General features: G+C 50.7%; 3 protein-coding genes across 4 annotated transcripts in view; 1 reads left to right on the top strand and 2 right to left on the bottom strand.

Moving 5' to 3' along the window:
• Nucleotides 1–202, bottom strand: part of TRAPPC6A (trafficking protein particle complex 6A) — a 7,805-nt gene extending 7,603 nt beyond the window's left edge. The window contains exon 1 of the mRNA XM_026658889.1: nt 122–202. Coding sequence (XP_026514674.1) covers nt 122–181 — 60 coding nt within the window. The 5' untranslated portion in view covers nt 182–202. The remainder of the gene's footprint in view (nt 1–121) is intronic.
• Nucleotides 1–17,799, bottom strand: part of LOC112107877 (zinc finger protein 271-like) — an 879,239-nt gene that overhangs the window by 784,439 nt on the left and 77,001 nt on the right. The gene's annotated exons all lie outside the window — the stretch shown is intronic.
• BLOC1S3 (biogenesis of lysosomal organelles complex 1 subunit 3) lies at nt 275–2,187 on the top strand. Of its 2 annotated transcripts, none has more exons than XM_026658887.2 (2): nt 275–295; nt 1,166–2,187. In XM_026658887.2, the coding sequence occupies exon 2, from the start codon at nt 1,183–1,185 to the stop codon at nt 1,750–1,752; it is 570 nt and encodes a 189-aa protein (XP_026514672.1). In that variant the 5' UTR covers nt 275–295; nt 1,166–1,182; the 3' UTR covers nt 1,753–2,187. The 2 variants fall into 2 exon arrangements, with proteins under 2 accessions (XP_026514672.1, XP_026514673.1); XM_026658888.1 differs by lacking the exon at nt 275–295 and adding an exon at nt 313–381.

Below are 17,799 nucleotides of genomic sequence, written 5' to 3'. Positions count from 1 at the left end.
CCCAGCCTCTGGCACAGAGCCCCGCCCCCAGCACAGAGCCCCGCCCCTCGGCAGCGACTCGCCGCCCGACCCAGAGCCTTGTCCCCGGCTCGGCGCTCCCTCTCACTCCCCCTCCCCTCACCGCACACAGCGCATGCGCCATCTCCATGTGCAGCGCCTGGAACAGCGGCGAGTCAGCCATGGCCGGAGTCGCGACTTCCGGGATCGGACACCATGTGACTGATCATGTGACCTGCCTGCGACGGGATCATGTGACCTGGACTCCGTCCATGCCGTTCCGCCTCCGCGACAGCGGGTAGCGAAGAGAAGCGGGTGGGGGCGGGGCTGGTGGCTCGGACTGTGGGGGCTGTTTGAGGGACCTGAGGAAGGGGGGGACTCTGGGTGAGCACGGGGACTGTGGGGGGATGGGGGGGATGAGTGGGGGGCTCTCGGGGGGAGGGGAATGGGGGCGCTCTGGGGGGCGAGTGGGGAGCTCTGGGGGGAAGGGAGTGGGGGGGCGCTCTAGGGGGATGGGTGGGATGATTGGGGGACTCTGGGGGAGGGGAGTTGGGGGCGCTCTGGGGGGAATGGAGATGCTCTTGCGGGAGAGGTGGGATGAGTGGGGATGCTCTGAGGATGTGGTGGGTGTGGAGGGAAGTGTGGGGGCACTCTGGGGAAGCAGGGGTGCTCTGGGGTAGAGGTGGAGGAGTAGGGGGCTGGGTTGGGAGGGTTGGGGTAGGGGGAGCAGGGTGCTTTCTGGGAGAGGGGCTGGGGAGGAGGCTCTGGAGCAGAGGTGGAAGGGATGTCTGTGGGGAGTTTCCCTGAGAGATGAATGACAGGCTTCCGGGACTTTGCCCATGGCCATATTCTGTCCTGTGCTGATGTCCGTCATGCCATGGACTGGTGGTCTCCCTATCCTGTTACTGTGTTGCCCTCCATTTGAGGTCATTCACCGCCTCTCTCCTGGCTGGGTACCTGCCATCCAGCGGCTGTTGGGCTGGTTGTTGCTGGCACGTAGCACTTCAGCTAACGGCCCACCTAACTGCTCCCCCCTGGAACTTCACAACCACTTGCCAGCTTCTTCCGGGCTCCTGGGACCCATCGACCTTCCGAGCTGTCTCAGGCTCTTCTCCATTGTCTCAGTTTCCCCTCTCTTGCTGTGACTGACCTGCTTTTGTTTCTTTAGATGGCTGAAGCCCAAGGATGGCAGCACCCCAAAACAAAGCCGTGGTTCAAGGGGAAGCATCTGAGACTGATTCCGATGAAGAAGTTTATCTGCCGTCCGTTCCCCAGGCCTCCTTTCCCAGCCTCTCTGGTGTGAAAGTCCTCGGGGAAGCATCTGAGACAGATGACGAAGACGAAGGGAGCCCAAGTGGGCACAAAGTCAAGTCTAAGCTAGTCAACCTGGACCTGCCTCCCCTGATTGTCATCAGGAAGGAGGAGCCAAGGTCTCCTATGGGAATAGAAGAGAAACCTGCCCTTCGTATCCAGCACCAGGGGCGCTACAGCACCTTGCTGCAGCAGAAGCTGATTGAGAGCAATGCCCGCTTGTACTACGATGTCAGCAGCACCATCAAGCAGGTGTATCAGATGGCCACCAAGGAACTTGGCACCATCACTGCACAGCTCAGCAACTCGCAGAGCGGCATCATCAACGCCTCGCACAATATCCGCCTCGTTCTGGATGACTTGCAAGCCGTGGCTGACAAGATGGACATCGTCACCAGCTGCAACCTGCTGCCTGATATCCAGATGGAGCTGCCTCCTGCATAACCTACCCCTTCTCTTGGAACTAGGGGACCTGAGCTACCCCGCTCTGTTGGCAGCTTGGTGTGCTGGGCTGGTTGGTTACTGATGGGTACTGGCTTGTCACAAGGAGGGGATGTGGAATATCAAATGGAACTGCTTTAGCCCTGAAGGGTCTTTGTAGTTTTGATGATGACAGTACTGCCCAGCTAGTCCCAAGCGAATTAATGACCAAGGTCTCAGGGAACACCGCTCCCAGCATGCACAAAGGTCTCATGCAACTGCTGCTTAAGAGAACTGCTGTTAATATTATCATGTGGCTGGAGCTAATCCCAAGAAATAAGTGCAGTGGATGCACTGTAAGGTCTGTGCTTTAGGGTAACACTTTCAGAGTAGTATGACCAGCACGTGTCTGAAGGCCAAGGACAGTGCCTGTCCTGTAGCTGATGTAAGTAAACAGCTCTAAGCATGGAATGTGTGGGTTCTTTTTTCTGAAGCGTCTCCATGCCCCATCTGGTCAGCGAAACGACTAAGGGGACTAACTGTCATGTGGATATGTCCCCAACATAGAGCAGTTGTCAGATGGTCATTTCCAGTCACCCCCCCCCCCCCAGGACGGAATTTAAAGCAGTGATTTCTCAGTGAAAGGTTTCTCAGCCTGTTCCCTGGTGTTTTATCATTTGTGAAGCTAATACAGGCTCAGTTGTGCTGACACATACCCTGTCGGCTCTAGTTCTGCCATTTTCTTCTCTCCCACCTACTTCTAGGAGGTGTCCTTGGCCTTCTCGTCTTCTCCCTCTACACCCTTTCTTGGTCATCTCCTCCACTCACCTGGCTTCAATTACCATATTTACACCGATGACTCAACCCTACTTGTCCAGTCCTACATCTCCATCTGTCTCTGTATCCTCCTTGGTCGTGCCTTCCTTTCGCATAGTGCTGAGTATCCCTGCCTGTTATGCGGGAGACAGGGTTTGATTTCCTGACTGAGAGGCTTCACTGGATTATGTGACCTGGTAGCCTGCAATAGCAGAGGATTGGACCCAGGAGGTCCCTTCCAGTCCCGTGTATCTTCCTCCTGGATGTCTTGCTGCTATCCTAGGCCCAGATCCTCGGTTGTATTCAAGCTCTTTAACTTCCATTGATTGCAATGGAAATTAGGACCCTAAATACCTTTGAGGATTTGGGCCCTAGCAACCAAAGTCTCCTCTTTCCCTTTCTCTGTCACTGTACAGAACACCACCGTCAGGCCTGCAACTTGGGTGTCATCTGTAACTTTTCCCACACCTCACATACCGAGGTAGTGCCTAAATCATGCTGCAGCTTCCTCTGTAACAGCTTGCCTTTTATCTCTGTCCATCCTGCTCACTCTCTCCTCTGGGCCCTCACCATCTCCTGCTTGGCTCCTATAACTTCCTCCATGGCATCCCTGAAACCCACATTGTTCTCCTGGCCATTCATTTTGATTTAGTTGGGGATTGGTCCTGCTTTGAGCAGGGGGTTGGACTAGATGACCTCCTGAGGTCCCTTCCATCCCTGATATTCTATGATTATAAGGCAAGATGTGCCCATTATGATCATCTAGTCTGGCCTGTGTCATGCAGATCAGAGACCTGAATTCACTGATTTCTGCATCCAGACCACAAACCTCAATTCAAAATTCTGCTGCTAAGATTATTATTTCCTTGTATTAGTGTAGTGTGATGCCTAGGTGCCTTAGTCATCCTGGGCTATTACTCTTAACCATCTCAAACCCGCTTGAATCCCTCTGCTGGCTCTCCCCACTGTTCTGCATGAGATTCAAGCTTCTTGTGCTCACCTTTAACCCTCCCCCCCACCCCACCCCACCCTTAGTCCTTGCCTGTTCCTCTGCTTTTGTAACTTACTGATTTTGCTCCCCCTGTCCCCCAGGAGTCTCAGCCTCAAATCTCCTTCCCCTTTTGTTCACTTCTCCTACAAGCACCTTTGCCCTATCTCACGCCACTCCTTATGCAGGGAACGCTCTCCCTTAACTAGTCTGTTTCAAAACAGCTCCCCCACACAAAGCAAACAACCCCTGCCCCAGCTTGTCCTTCAGATCCCTTCTTAAGATTCCCTTTTCTTCTGCCTACGTAAGAGCTAATTGGCCAAGCAAAGGGAGCCCTTGCATTCAGCTTGGCTGTAGCATGATCACTTTTGAAGATTGCCTCCAGTTCCCTCTGGAACTTCAGAGAATGTTCTAAGTATCAATGGCAGAATCCTGTTGATTTTGATGAAAATCCGAAAACTGGAAAAGGCTGATTTCTGCTGATCTAAACGGTATGTTTCTGTAGGCTCTGGACACATGGGTGAGGCAGTTACCTCCCCCAGGCTTGTGGCTGGGGAGCATCACTCCATACAGGGATGAGGCGGTGAGGTTAGTTTTAGGGAACCATAGGGCTTCCTCTGCTTGCCGCACCGGGTAGGTCCACACTACCCGCCCGATTCGGCGGGTAGAGATGGATCTTCTGGGATCGATTTATCGCGTCTCATCTGGACGCGATACATCGATCCCAGAAGCGCTCCCCCGTCGACTGCGGAACTCCTGCTCGCCGAGAGGCGGAAACGCTGTCTACGGGGGAGCTTGCCTGCGCCGCGTGGACCCGCAGTAAGTACACTTAGTTCGATCTAGGAAACGTCGACTTCAGCTACGCTATTCTCGTAGCTGAAGTTGCATTTCCTAGATCGATCCCCCGCCCCAGTGTGGACCAGCCCACCCAATGAGCACTCGGTGGGCCTGGTTTTAGTGGAAATCAAGCTGCCAGAAGCCTCTTGTCCCTGCAGTCTGGCCAGCACCCCACCCAACAGACCCTTGCCCCCAACTCCAGCCAGCTGCACCCTCCACTTCAGTTGGCACCTTTGCACTGGGGAGACAAGTGTCTGGGGACAAGGGGCCCAGCTGGGTGTACACCTCAGCCTGTGTAAGTAACAAGGTGTGACCCTCTAGTTTATTATTGCAGTTAATGTCTCACCAGGGTTAAGTAGGTGGTAAGTACTGAGGTCAAATTAATCTTTTGTGTCTCCGATTACATACAAAAACTACATTAAAAGAATGGTCAGTTGACAAAGTCACGCCCTCAAAAGTTAGGAAATCCCAGAATTAAGGTTGTCTCTGTCTCCTTGTACTTATGTATTTTGATTCCCGTCTTTAACTATATACTCACATAGTATTTTTCCACAGTACGTCTCCCTCCATCAGGGGACTGGCTGGGTGGTGCTAGCTGAATGGGCAATTGTTCAATATTTTATGCAGGCATATGATTCAGTGAGTGGTCTCTTCCGTATTTACTGCTCATTAGCCAAACACTAAACACCGAATTATTCATTTCCTCATGGGCTCTTCTCTGGTACCCATGATTGTAATAGCTGAGTGCTTCTTTAAACTATCTCTCTTCACAAGACCCTGGGAGATATTTACTGTGCCTGGCTCACAAGTGAGGAAATGAGACACAGAGAATTGCGAAGGGTTCGTTCATTTTGTTTGGGCGCTGAACTTGAGACACAGTTGGATTTTTTGAAAACGCTGCTGCTGCTGTTGTCTTGTCCAGGATAATAATCTCAGGCCATGAAGTTCGAGAAAAAACTTGGCGACTCTCACAGGGAATAAGTGTAGTGGAGAGAATCACTTGCCTTACACTATGACATTCAAAAGTGTGGGCAGGGTTAAAGTCTGCTCTTGGCTGTGACAGATGTAGCAATTACCTGCAGTATGCTGGACAAACCTTGTTGAATGAAGTTTAAGTATTTTCGGAATTCGTTGTATTAAAAATGCAAATGTTTGTGGTGTTGTGGGATTGTGGTCTATCAGAAACGGTGGGAAGCGTTATGAGCTGCAGGGGACATATTTAAAACAACGGGCCAGACAAGATTAATCTTCTAGTGCAGGGGTGGCCAACCTGTGGCTCCGGAACCACATGGGACTCTTCAGAAGTTAATAGGTGGCTCCTTGTACAGGCACCGACTCTGGGGCTGGAGCTACAAGTGCCAACTTTCCAATGTGCCGGGGGGTGCTCACTGCTCAACCCCTGGCTCTGCCACAGGCCCTGCCCCCACTCCACCCCTTCCCACCCCCTCCCCTGAGCCTGCCGTGCCCTTGCTCCTCTTCCCCCCCCGGCCCAGACCTCCTGCATGCCATGAAACAGCTGATTGGGAGGTGCAGGGAGGGAGGGGGAGGCGCTGATCGGTGGGGCTGCTGGTGGGTGGGAGGCACTGGGAACAGGGGTGGGGGGGAGCGGCTGATGTATTACTGTGGCTCTTTGGCAATGTACATCAGTAAATTTTGGCTCCTTCTCAGGCTCAGGTTGGCCAACCCTGTTCTAGTGAGTGGCTTTCCTAAGAAATACGTGGGAGAATGGGAATGCAAATTACCCACCTCTGGTCCCATCCTTCTGAAGCTGCACCCTGAGGAGAAACGCGTTGTCTGCTGATCACTCATTACATGAGGACAAGTTCAGCAGCCCAAACTGGATAAAAGAGTGACTCAGATTCATGGGGTTGCTTGTTCTGAGCTAACAGCTGTTATGAACTTGTTACCACAGAAAAAACCCAGGCTGGTGGAGCGCGGGGGGGTGGGTTTGAAACACTGTTTAATGGCTGGAGCCCTTAGTGGAGTTCAGGTTTTAATATTTTCTCTCTAATACTTTTACCTTAAGAAGAAATGTACTTGCTTAGAAGGGGCTGTGTCGTAGCATAACTGTGGCAATTGCATGGTTTATAGCCTCCGAGGGGAAAAGCAGACCAGGGTGCTCGGGCAGTCTGACTTTGCTGAGGAATTCCCAGTGTAGGCAGGGAACGGTGCAGCCTGGAAATCGCCAAGTCAGGTGGGAGAGAACGTTAGGAGTGTTGGTGACAATGTAGGATTCAGGCCTGTATCTTTGCCTGAGATAGAATTTTGGGTCTTGTTTGCCCGGTTGATTTTTGATATTCTTATACTAATGTGTGCAAACAAAGGACAAAGACTGTGTGTGTTGCTTCTGCCTCGGCAGATGGGTTTGTTAGTATAATGGGAACAGCTAAGAGCAGTTAGAGTGTTACTGGGCATGGTGGAAGTATAATATACAAGCGCACACTTTAAGATTGCCTCAACTCCTATCTCAAGGCAAGATCAAGCACCCAGTGGGGAGGGGCAAAGGGAGGCTGGGGGGAAGGTATAAAACACTAAAAGGCCAAAGAAATGCCTTTCCCTGACTGTAGCACAACCTCACCCCTCCCATGGGATATAAAAGAGGTGGGACAAAGACTCCAGACTCACAACCCCCAAAACGGAACATGACCATAAATTGTCAGCGGTGGGACTGAGGACGTGCGTTTCAGGTATAATTATGCCTGCGAAGGAGTGGGGAGAAGGGGACCGGGGCCGTTCTTAGGCATACGCAGCATATGCAGTTGCGTGGGGCACCATGAAATTTGGGGCAACAAATTGCCCCAAATTTCATGGTGCCCTAGACAGCTGCGCATGCCGCATATGCGGCAGCACCAGCCCCAGCGACTAGCTCTATCCCTCGGCTGGCCGCGCCGTGGGCTGCGCCCTCTGCAAGGGGCACATCCCTAGGCAGATGGGGGGTCCCGGACAACTCCCTCCACCCCACCTCTTACCCTTCCCCCCGGACCGCTCCCATTCCACCTCTTCCCCCAGCGATCCCACACTCACCGGCAGCGGCGGGAAGCGGCGCAACCTGGCCCTAGTCCGCTCCACTCGGCCAGCTCCCAGCCGCCACCGGTGCGTGCGGGGAGGTTGGGGAAAGGATCGCCTCCCGCACTCACTGGCGGCAGGAAGCGGAGCGCCGCAGCTGGGAGCTGGCAGAGTAGAGCGGGCTGGGGCCGGGCTGCTCCGCTTCCTGCCGCTGCCGGTGAGTGCCGGGGGTGGGGAGGGGATCCCTTACCTCAAGCCCCCTCCCCCGAACAATACAGCTGGGGCTGGGGCGGGGGAAGCGGAGCGGGCTGCTCCCCGCCCCCTGCTAATCCTCTGGGCCTGTGGGGCCCCCAAAAGTGCCACCCCACAGCTCCTGCCTCCCAGACCCTGGGTGTGGGAGGCCTGGGGGGCTGCGTAGGGCACCCAAATGGCTAGGATGGCCCTGAAGGGGACACTGGGAAACGAGGTTCTGCCGCATCAGAGTTATAGACATGCTCGCTGGAAACTATCCCCAGTACACATTGCATTGCCTGCACTTCAGACTTCTGGCCTTTTGGATGTGTGTGTGTCTCTCTCTCTCGGGAAAGCCCCTAACAACATTCCAGTGTTCCTGTGATGCTCAGCATTGCAACACCTAAATGCTCTTGCAGATCCAGGCCAAGATCCCTGCCGGAATCAATGCACAGGCTGCACAAAGCTCAGGAAAAGAATCGGAATTGCCTAGTGAATGAGAATGACGTGTAGGACCCCAGCTTCATTTGTTGTAGAATTTGTGTACGGAATGAGGCTGGGGATTGCAGGAGGAGAAAGGATGGTCCCATGGCTAAAGCAATCAAATGCCACACTGGGGAACTGGCTTCTACCATTGCGTCAGCCACAGAGCGAAGTCACTTAAACCCAACTTTTTCCTGCATGGCCACTAAGTAGTATGTTCATTTTCTGGGTGCTCATCTTGAGACATTTCAGGATTGAGTTCCAGAAGTGCTGAGAACTCAAATGCAACTCAAGTCAATTACAAGTCAACTTTGAAAAACTCAATTTTTGCAATTTATAGGAGGCTCAAAGGATCAGAGAGCGAGGCAATGAATTGACTTTTCAATGGATTTAATCACATGTTGGTGATGGGTTTCTGGTAGCCGATGATCACACCAAAGCTGGAAGATTGGAGTCATAGGTAGGGACAACAATATATGAGGAAAATATTCTCTATCAAGGAAAATATCTGATATAGGCGGTAGAAAGATAAAAGATCCTCTGATCAGTATCAAAGCATCTCAGTGCACGCCCCTGATCCTACCCCTTACAGTTGATGGTCATGTTCCCTTTTTGGAGAGTCATGAGTCTGGGGGCTTTGGTACCGTCCCTTTTGTATCCCATAGGAGGGGTAGGGAGTGAGGTTGTGCTTCGGTCAGGGACAGACATTTCTTTGGCTTTTAGTGTTTCTTTTGCCTCCCCCCTTGCCCCTCCTAAGTGGTTGCTTGACCTTGGCTTGAGAGAGGAGCCAGGCAGCCTTCCAGTGTATGCTCATATATAAAAATTTTATTAAAGCTAATGTTAAAAAATATAGATAATTCATAGGTTGTGAAAAGAGTGTCTGTACATCTGGGTATAGTGCTTAGATTATCCACTAATAATACAAAGTTAGTTTTTTTAAAAGTCATATGAGACATAGTATACATAATCAGCAATAACCCAAATTTAGGTGAATAGATTTAACGATGCAGTCTAGATATCAGAATCCGAATACACGGGTACATCACTCATGAAAAGGTGTACCGAGATTTGGTTGTGGAAAGCAAAATATATCAGTGAGGGGAGATTGTCCCTCAGTAATTGAGAATTAGGTTGGCGGTCCATTTAGAAAATACAATCCATGAGGAAAGTATTTGTTACTTTCCTGACTGCGCTTCTCATCGGCACTCCAGCTCATCCCGCCTGGTATTGCCGATGTCCTGTGATGTGTTCTATGTAGATGTCCCTCAACCACCTGATGGCGTCCGACAGCATGAGTTTGCCGCATCAGCCAAGTGGAGCATTGACCGATTCCGCATTCTCTCAGCACTCGCTCTTACTGGGCTCCCATGCGCCCAAGGCTCTGACGATCAGCACGTGTGTCTGGACCTGGTAACCCGTAGCTCTCAAGGTTTCAGCCAGAGGGGTATATTGCTCTACTTTTCAAGCTCGGGCATCATGGAAGGCCGGGGTCCTGTTCTCGAACGGCACTGTGACGTCCTCGTTGGTGATGACGATGTCCGGTCGCCGTTGGCTCTCAGTTCCGGGGATGGCAGAGTTTATGGCAACCTTCCCCACGGGTGGCAGGATGGCTTTGGCCAGGCGATCTTGGATGGTGTTGTGTTGCAGCTCCCAAGCTCTCGAATGGGGCTTGCAGCTACACAGGACGTGGGGTAGCGTCTCGTTGGCATAGCCGCACTTCCTGCGTCGCTTGTCCCGATTCCTATGGCGGATGGCTCCGCTCAGTGGGACGCAGTTGAGCTGGGCCCTGTGGATGAATCTCTAGTCTGCAAATCGGGTGAAGCTGCCCCCCGGGGAGGAAGTGGTTGCTGGCGTCCCACTTGCACGTCACCTCGAACGCCTTGCCCATCACGTGGAACCATATTGACCCTCTGCATGGATCATCAGCAGGGTTGTGTCCTTTTGGATCCACTGCAGACCTCCAGTACCTGAGCTAACAGAGTAACTAGTGGCAATAGCAGGCCATTATCTTTAGGTAGGGGATAAAACACACTTTAGCAGCAAGTTTCCCAGCTATTTGCTGAATGCAGAAGCATATCGAGACTCAGGAATGCTGGGTCCTGTTCCAGGTTCTGGAGGAGGTGATACGAGTGCATGGGGAAGCGGGGGAGAAGGGTACTCCACTATGGATCCAGCCTTTGGAAAGACACAGGAAAGGATGGGCTCAAGGAGTTGTGAACCATGCAGCGGCTCCCAGGTGATACAAGGAGTGATTGTTCCCAGGACTGTGAGTCACCTTGTTACTCCCTGCCTCCAGGGGTAGCTTGGTGTCAGCTCCCTGACACTACAGCCCTTCAGCTACTCAAGCATTCTCACTGGGCTATGCCATCCCCTCCTTTGCCTTGCAGGTTAACAATAGGTCCACCTCAAACCCTTTGAATCGTTCCTCTGGGATATCCAGCCCCAACACTGCCTACTCACAGAAATTCCAGATCCTCTGACCTCAGAGGAGCAGTGTACCCCAGTGTACCAGTTTTATCTTAAACCACCGCTCCTGTAAACCATACAGCACTTCTGAGCACTTATGCTTTAGTTGGGGATTGGTCCTGCTTTGAGCAGGGGGTTGGACTAGATGACCTCCTGAGGTCCCTTCCAACCCTGATATTCTATGATTAACTTTTTGTTTTATTAAATAAGAATAAAGATTTAACTAGAAACAAGAGTGAGTGATGGAAACAAATTGTTACAGTACAAAACAAAGTCATAAAACACAAATGTGGGTCTACACTTATCAGTGGTTAACTTTCCTATGTAATACAGTAGATTTCCCCCCAAATTCAGTCTTTTGCAGAGCTGGCTGGTTTCAGACAAATCAGGATCTGAGCATTCATGAAAGCCCCTGGCTCCTCAAGGGGTTTCCTCAGTCAATGGATCCAGAGGGTCTTTCCCTGCACTCTATTATACTGAAAATAGTCTCTTGTTTCTATTCCAAGCTAGGGCAAAGCTCTGTTGTAATGTTCTTTTACCGCTAAGAGGTTTCAATTGTTTGTCTTTGCCTCTGATGGTTTCCCATGCAAGGTCATAGTCATGGGTGGTAAGTATCACAGGCCAGGGGAGGCTAAGTCTCCGCAAACGGCCTGGTGTGGCCCTGCCTGGGGCTAGGGTGGCCTGTGGCCAGTGCTTGTGCTGCCTGTCCAGCGCTCTGGGGCTGCACTGCCAGCGCTCCGGGGCTGGGACAGGGGGGCTGGTGGCCATGGTGGGGGAGGATCTGGGGAGAGGGGCCTCAGGCAGAAGAGGCGGGGCCAGGGGCTAGCCTCCCCCAGTGGGTTCACGTGCTGCCCATGATCATAGTATTGTGCAAGGCTAAATGATTGAGCTTTGCATTGCATCATCCGCCAGACAGGATGGGTGACAACTCCGCATTGCCTGACTGGCCCATTACTGAGACATCCTGGTGACTAATCTTTACTTTTCACTCTAAGCCAGTGGTTCCCAAACTTTAACCACCTGTGAACCCCTTTCACTAAAATGTCAAGTCTCGCGAACCCCCTCCTAAAAATGAATATTTCTGGGGAGTTTCTCCTTTACCTGAGTATAAATTATAAAAGCCGTGATCTTGGAAATACAAAATTTGTTTTTATGACATGCTTATTACACACTATTTATTATTAATTACTATTTATCATTACAGTATTTTTATTACATTTATGAAAAGGGCAACACTCTTCCAAGATCTCACTTTCATAGCTTGTATCACTTTGAATAAGCCTGTTATAAGACAAGGCTCCTATGTTTCATCAAGGAGTATCAGACGTGAAACAGCATGAAGGGATTTAAGAAGCCAACTCAAAGAGTTCTTCCTACACAAGCATTCAGGTCTTGAGCAGTCCAGGCAAACAACACACGTTACAACAAAGCTTAAACTTGTTCTTCATAATAATTTTAAAAACAAGATTAGCTGCCTATTTAATTTTAAAAACAGCAAAAAATATCCACCTCCCTTTCCATTTCTTATAAGGAGTCTTGAAGTTTAAATCTCCTCAGTATGATAGATATGTTCGCTTTGATCTGCTTAGCTCTTGGAAGTCCAGGGGCTCCGGGCTGCTGGTCCCGTGCTGCCCGGGGTCCCTAAGGACAGCTCTGTCCGCCATTAAGGAATTTTCCCCCGAGAACCCCCTGTAACATTTCGTGAACCCCCAGGGGTTCACGAACCCCAGTTTGGGAACCACTGCTCTAAGCCCATAAAGCATACATCCAGTATAAATACATCATTCCTTAAATATTACCCATACATACGGCTCCCAATTATTATGAATCTTGACAAGTAAAGAGTATGTTGTAGGTACCTCACATGTTACACTTTATGGATCAATATCCTGCAAGATGTGTTTGGTGTATAACCCTTCTGCCAGGTGGAGCTGGCAGTGACAGAGGCCAGGTTTAATATCTAGGGGTTCCTTTTCAACAATACAACACAGAACCAGCTCGAGCCCCCACCCAGTAACCTGGGAAAATTACACACCACGCCGGGTGCCTCTAAGGGCTTGGCTACACTTGCGAGTTAGAGCGCATTAAAGCAGCCCCGGGTGCCCTAGCTCACTACCCGTCCACACTGGCCAGGCACGTAGAGCGCCCTGACTCCACAGCTAGAGCGCTCCTGGTACTTAGGGTGACCAGATGTCCAGATTTTATAGGGACAGTCCCGATTTTTGGGTCTTTTTCTTATATAGGCTCCTATTGCCCCCCACCCCCGTCCCGATTTTTCACACTTGCTGTCTGGTCACCCTACTGGTACTCCACCTCCACGAATAGAATAACGTTTGATGCGCCTTGGCTACTACGCCCGGGCATCAGTGTGAACGGGGTGTTGCATTACTGCGCTCTGATCGGGATCCGGAAACGTCCCATAATCCCCTTAAGTCAAGTGGCCACTCTTGTCATTGTTTTGGAATCACTGCAGGAATTTGGATATGCCCGTTGAAAGCTCCGTTTCTGACAGCTCGCTGCTTATCTGCTCCAAGAAAAAGCAACCGTTACTGTGGAATGCTGTGTGAGAGAGAGAGGTGGTGGGGGAAGAGGGGTCTGCTGCTGTCTGAACTTACAAGACAGCACGCTGACATGCTCTGAGCCCCCCAAAAACCCACTCTCTCTCCCCCACATACACACAACACACTCCCTGTCACACTCCACCCCACCCACCCCATTTGAAAAGCACGTTGCAGTCACTTGCATGCTGGGATAGCTGCCCATAATGCACCGCTCCCAATGCCGCTGAAAGTGCTGCAAATGTGGCCACGCCAGTGCACTTGAAGCTGTCAGTGTGGACAGACTGCAGCGCTTTCCCTCCTGCCCTCTCCAAAGGCGGGTTTAACTCAAAGCGCTCTACATCTGCAAGTGTAGCCATGCCCTAAGAGGCAATACTTCCCCTCTCACAAGCACAGAGCCTGAGCGTAGAAAAGAAACTTTTAATAAAAAGCAGGAAAGTAACCCAGGCAAATGCCACAAGCAGGATTCATAAGCTTAAAACCATGAGCAAAAGACCCACCCCAGAATATGTTGGGCAGTCTTTTGCCTTAGGTTCTTAAGTCCAACAACCAAAAGTTCCTTTAAAGTGCCCCTCCCTTCTCCCTCCACCCCACCCCACCCCACCAACAGTTGTCCTTGCTCAGTGAAGACCCAGAGTTCACAGGCACATCTGCATGAGTTCACCTCCCACTGGGGTTAGTAGGTTACAATATTATTATTTTACAACAGTCTGTAACCACTAACCCCTCTTTTTGTCCTATGACTACAGTGGCATTAATGGGCCACTTCACCTTAAATTGTCCCTTACAATATAGAATGTCAGGGTTGGCAGGGACCTCAGGAGGTCATCTAGTCCAACCCCCTGCTCAAAGCAGGACCAATCCCCAGACAGATTTTTGCCCCAGACTCCTAAATGGCCCCCTCAAGGATTGAACTCACAATTCTGGGTTTAGCAGGCCAATGCTCAAACCACTGAGCTGTCCCTACTAACTACTTATGGTGGAGTCTGTTCAAACTTGTCTTCAGCTGTGACAGGCTGTGCTTACCCTGCCACTTTCAGCACTAAAACTTTAGTCATTCTGGGGTGTGAAAAAACACCCCTGAGCGACAAAAGTTTTAGCGCTGAAAAGCGCCAGTATAGACAGCGCATTATCCCCGGATAAAGCGACCACCCCTCATTTGGAGTGGTTATTTTTTAATTGCCGGGAGAGCTCTCCCCCAGCGATAAAGTGTGACTACACTGCCCACGTCACAGCTCTGCCGTGGCCGCGCTGTAATGTGGGCAGTGTAGACACACCCACCCACTGAGTACCTTTCCCAGACTTGAAGAAGAGCTCTCTGTATCACGTTGGTCCAATAAAAGATATTACCTCACACACCTTGGCTGTAGTATCCTGGCACCGACATGGCTACAACAACACTGCATGTATCATTTTAAGACAGAATTCAGTGCCTTTTCTATACCAGCTAAGGATTTGAGCCAAACAAGCCACAAGGCTGGGAGTGGAGGTGTCATTAAAAATGCAAATATCTTGGTTAGCAGGGAGAAGAAGGGTTTTCTCCCATCACCTGCAACACCAAGGAAAGGTGACTGATCTCAAGACACCTTTCTGTCTGTAGCCAGGCACCTGCATCTGACAAGGGGGCACACACACCAGGGAGGTGAGTCACACTGGCTCAGGTGTAAAATCCCCGAAACCTGGTGCTGTGACCAAGTGCGCAAGCTCACGGCCTGCCCTCACTGGGAAAGCAGAGGCCGAGCTGAGGCCTGTGGTAACTGAGCTTGCAGCTGAACGTGGGGAAACACAGGCAGAAAAGCAGGACTGCCAAACATGTTTGTCCCACCCAGGGGTGAGCAAAGCCCCAGTGAAGGGTAAAGTAGCCAGAAAGCTGCTGCTGGTAACAGACACCTTGTCAGAGGGGTCCCGCCAATGTGTGGGAGCATCCTGCCTCACCAGAGCCCCAGAAATATGACCAACCTTGGAGGGGGACAAACCTCTACTGATCCCCCAAATGCTGAAGGGGTCACTCCCTACCACAACCAAAGGGTAAAGACACCCCAGGCCACAGCCAAGATGGCTGACACATGGAAGAATGTGGATTCACTGCCCTCCTCACTCCCTGGCAGATGAGCAGGAGGAGATAGTGGCCAGACCCCATCCCAGTTTCAAACCTGAAGGTACTGAGGTGACAGGAGAGCCCTGAGGTATATGAAAACTCCCAAGGTGCTCCCTGCTAGTGTCATCTAACAGCCAGGACCTTAGAGAGGAGCAGCAGCAGAGAAGCCAGCAAACAGAGTTGAAAACAGGGGAGTTTGAGTGGGAGTTTGTAAGGAGACTTTGGGGGCGGATGTGTCTGGTGTTCTGGTTTTGGTTTCTGTGATTTCTTTTCCCCCTTGACAGGAGCTGAGGTGGGAAGTCTATGTCAGATATAAAGGCTCCAGAGGTAGTGACCCAAGGAACGGAAGAGACAATGAAGATGACTGGATGTGGAAGCTGTGGGATGTACATTATCCTGGAGTGAGTACCTGAAAAGAGTTTCGTTTGTCTGAAGTGCTGCCTCATGAAACGGATGGAAGAGAAGATGAAAAGTCAGGAGTTGCAGGCTGCCACTCCAAACTTTATTTGCAGGTAGAAACTATGGTTGAGTTTCAAAGGGGATTTGAGCAGATGATGGAGGGAAAGCAAGAGGAGGCTGAAGAGAAAACTCTAAGCTCGCAGATGCAAGTTAGATTGGAAAACTGTGAGGGTAGACTGCTGGATGAGGAAAGTCGCCAATGGAACCATGTGACTGCAAGAACCAGGCATTTTACCATAATATTATTGGTCAGCAAGTTTTCATGTATCTCTAGCCTGTTATAATGTAGTAGCAAACATTTACCTTGTTTATACTGTTGTAACTAAATAACCCATCAAAGGAGAAAGAAGGCTTGTAGAACGTAAATGAAGACCTCTAAGAGAAAAGACCTAATTTCAACGTGAGTGGTCATTGTATGCGATGATTGGAGGTCAAAGACTCTAAATGCATTCCTCACTCTCTGTCATCAAAGGAAAAGCTCACATGGGTAATAACCCTGTCAGCTTGTTTTCTGTGAGAAGAAGCTATAAGTATGGATTCAGGGGGAAATCCTTCACCCCTGGACTGTTTGATCTCTTACAGGGAAGTGTACTAGATGCAAAGCAGAGATCCCCAGAGACAATCTGGGAAGCCTGAAAAGACTTTTGGGAAACTGACAGTTTATTACATCACTGCCACCACTGGTAATTACAAACTGTTACTCTCTTGGACATAGGTTTTACCTGCTTTAATCTGTCAATAACTCTCACTTCCTTTTCTTAGCTAATAAACCTTTAGGGTATGGGATCTGGCGGGTAGTAATCGATCTATTGGGGATCGATTTATTGTGTCTAGTGTAGACATGATAAATCGATCCCCGATCGATCTGCCGTCAACTCCTGTACTCCACCGCGGCGAGAGGCGGAAGTGGAGTCGACGGGGGAATGGCGGCAGTCGACCCCGCACCGTGAGGACACAGGTAAGTTGACTTAAGATACGTCGACTTCAGCTACGCTATTCTCGTAGCTGAAGTTGTGTATCTTAGGTCGATCCATCCCTCCCTCCAGTTTAGTCCAGGCCTTAGTTACTTTACTATAGAATTGGCTACCAGCATTGTCTTTGGTATAAGATCTAGAGTACCAGTTGACCTGGCGTCGACTTCAGCTGGAGCAACCTGATGTGGTGTGATTTCTGGTTTAAGTGACCTTTTATCACAAAGTCCAGTTTGTCTGGGTGGCAAGATAGACTGGAGAGTCTAAGGGGACTGTCCGTGACTCCATGGCAAGACTGGCTAGCGAGGTGTCTGCTCTGTTTTCCGACAGTCTGCCCTGATGTAGGCACTCACCGTTGTGAGTCAGTCCAGACAGCTCCCGCTGGAGATCAGATGAGTCTGAGCCCATGAAATTACAATGGGACACGTAAATCAGTGACTGGGATGGGAGCTCATGCAGTTCACTCTTTGAGTGAGCTACAAGTTGCCTTCTAGGCTGGGCAGATGATGTGTGAGCCCCTCAGTCCCAGACAAACCCCAAGTCCTTCAGCCTTGGGTCGTACACTCATTTATGCCTGATCTGCCTACAAATGCCTCCCAAGGTCTTTGGGCTTCCTTGGTGAGGGTCTACCAGCACTGGCTGCCTTCCACCCCACTCACTTTGGGTTTACCCAAATCTCACTTCCGCGGAGCCTCCACTAATTCTCCCCTTCCCAGGACCAGTCCCCTTGGATCTCTTTTCATAGCTGGACCTACTGTCCACAAGCTGAAGGTCCATGTACATGAATCCTTAGGTGCTCGATCCACGGACCACGTTTTAAGCTCAGGAGACCTAGTCGGTAGAATTGCTCTAAACCCATCAGGTGATACAAAGATTCCAGGATAGTGACATTGGCCCGTTTCACCCACTTGTGGGATTACTTGTCTACCATGGTGCCAACCTCCTGCTACGTCACCCCGTTTGTTATTTTGCACACCCCGACACCCTTTCTTAGGGGCCTCAGGTAAAAACTCAAACATAAGGAACCCGTCTCTTTTGACCTGTTCCCAGCACCAATCCGTCCCCCGCAGTTGGCTATAAACCGCAGTTGCTGCGGCCCCCAGTTAAGGGAGTGAGACGACGCAGCCAGTTTGCAGAGGAGATTTAGTTCATGTCACA

This window comes from Terrapene carolina, unplaced genomic scaffold (genome assembly GCF_002925995.2).
Source record: "Terrapene carolina triunguis isolate 2854851 unplaced genomic scaffold, T_m_triunguis-2.0 Scaffold517, whole genome shotgun sequence".
In the NCBI taxonomy this organism is placed as follows: domain Eukaryota; kingdom Metazoa; phylum Chordata; order Testudines; family Emydidae; genus Terrapene; species Terrapene triunguis.
The sequence above is the reverse complement of the archived record's forward strand: the minus strand, read 5'-3'. Positions and strand labels throughout refer to the sequence as shown.

What these genes read in the sequence shown, in the direction of transcription:
- BLOC1S3 (XM_026658887.2), top strand. Translation starts at nt 1,183, where the DNA reads ATGGCAGCACCCCAAAACAAAGCCGTGGTTCAAGGGGAAGCATCTGAG.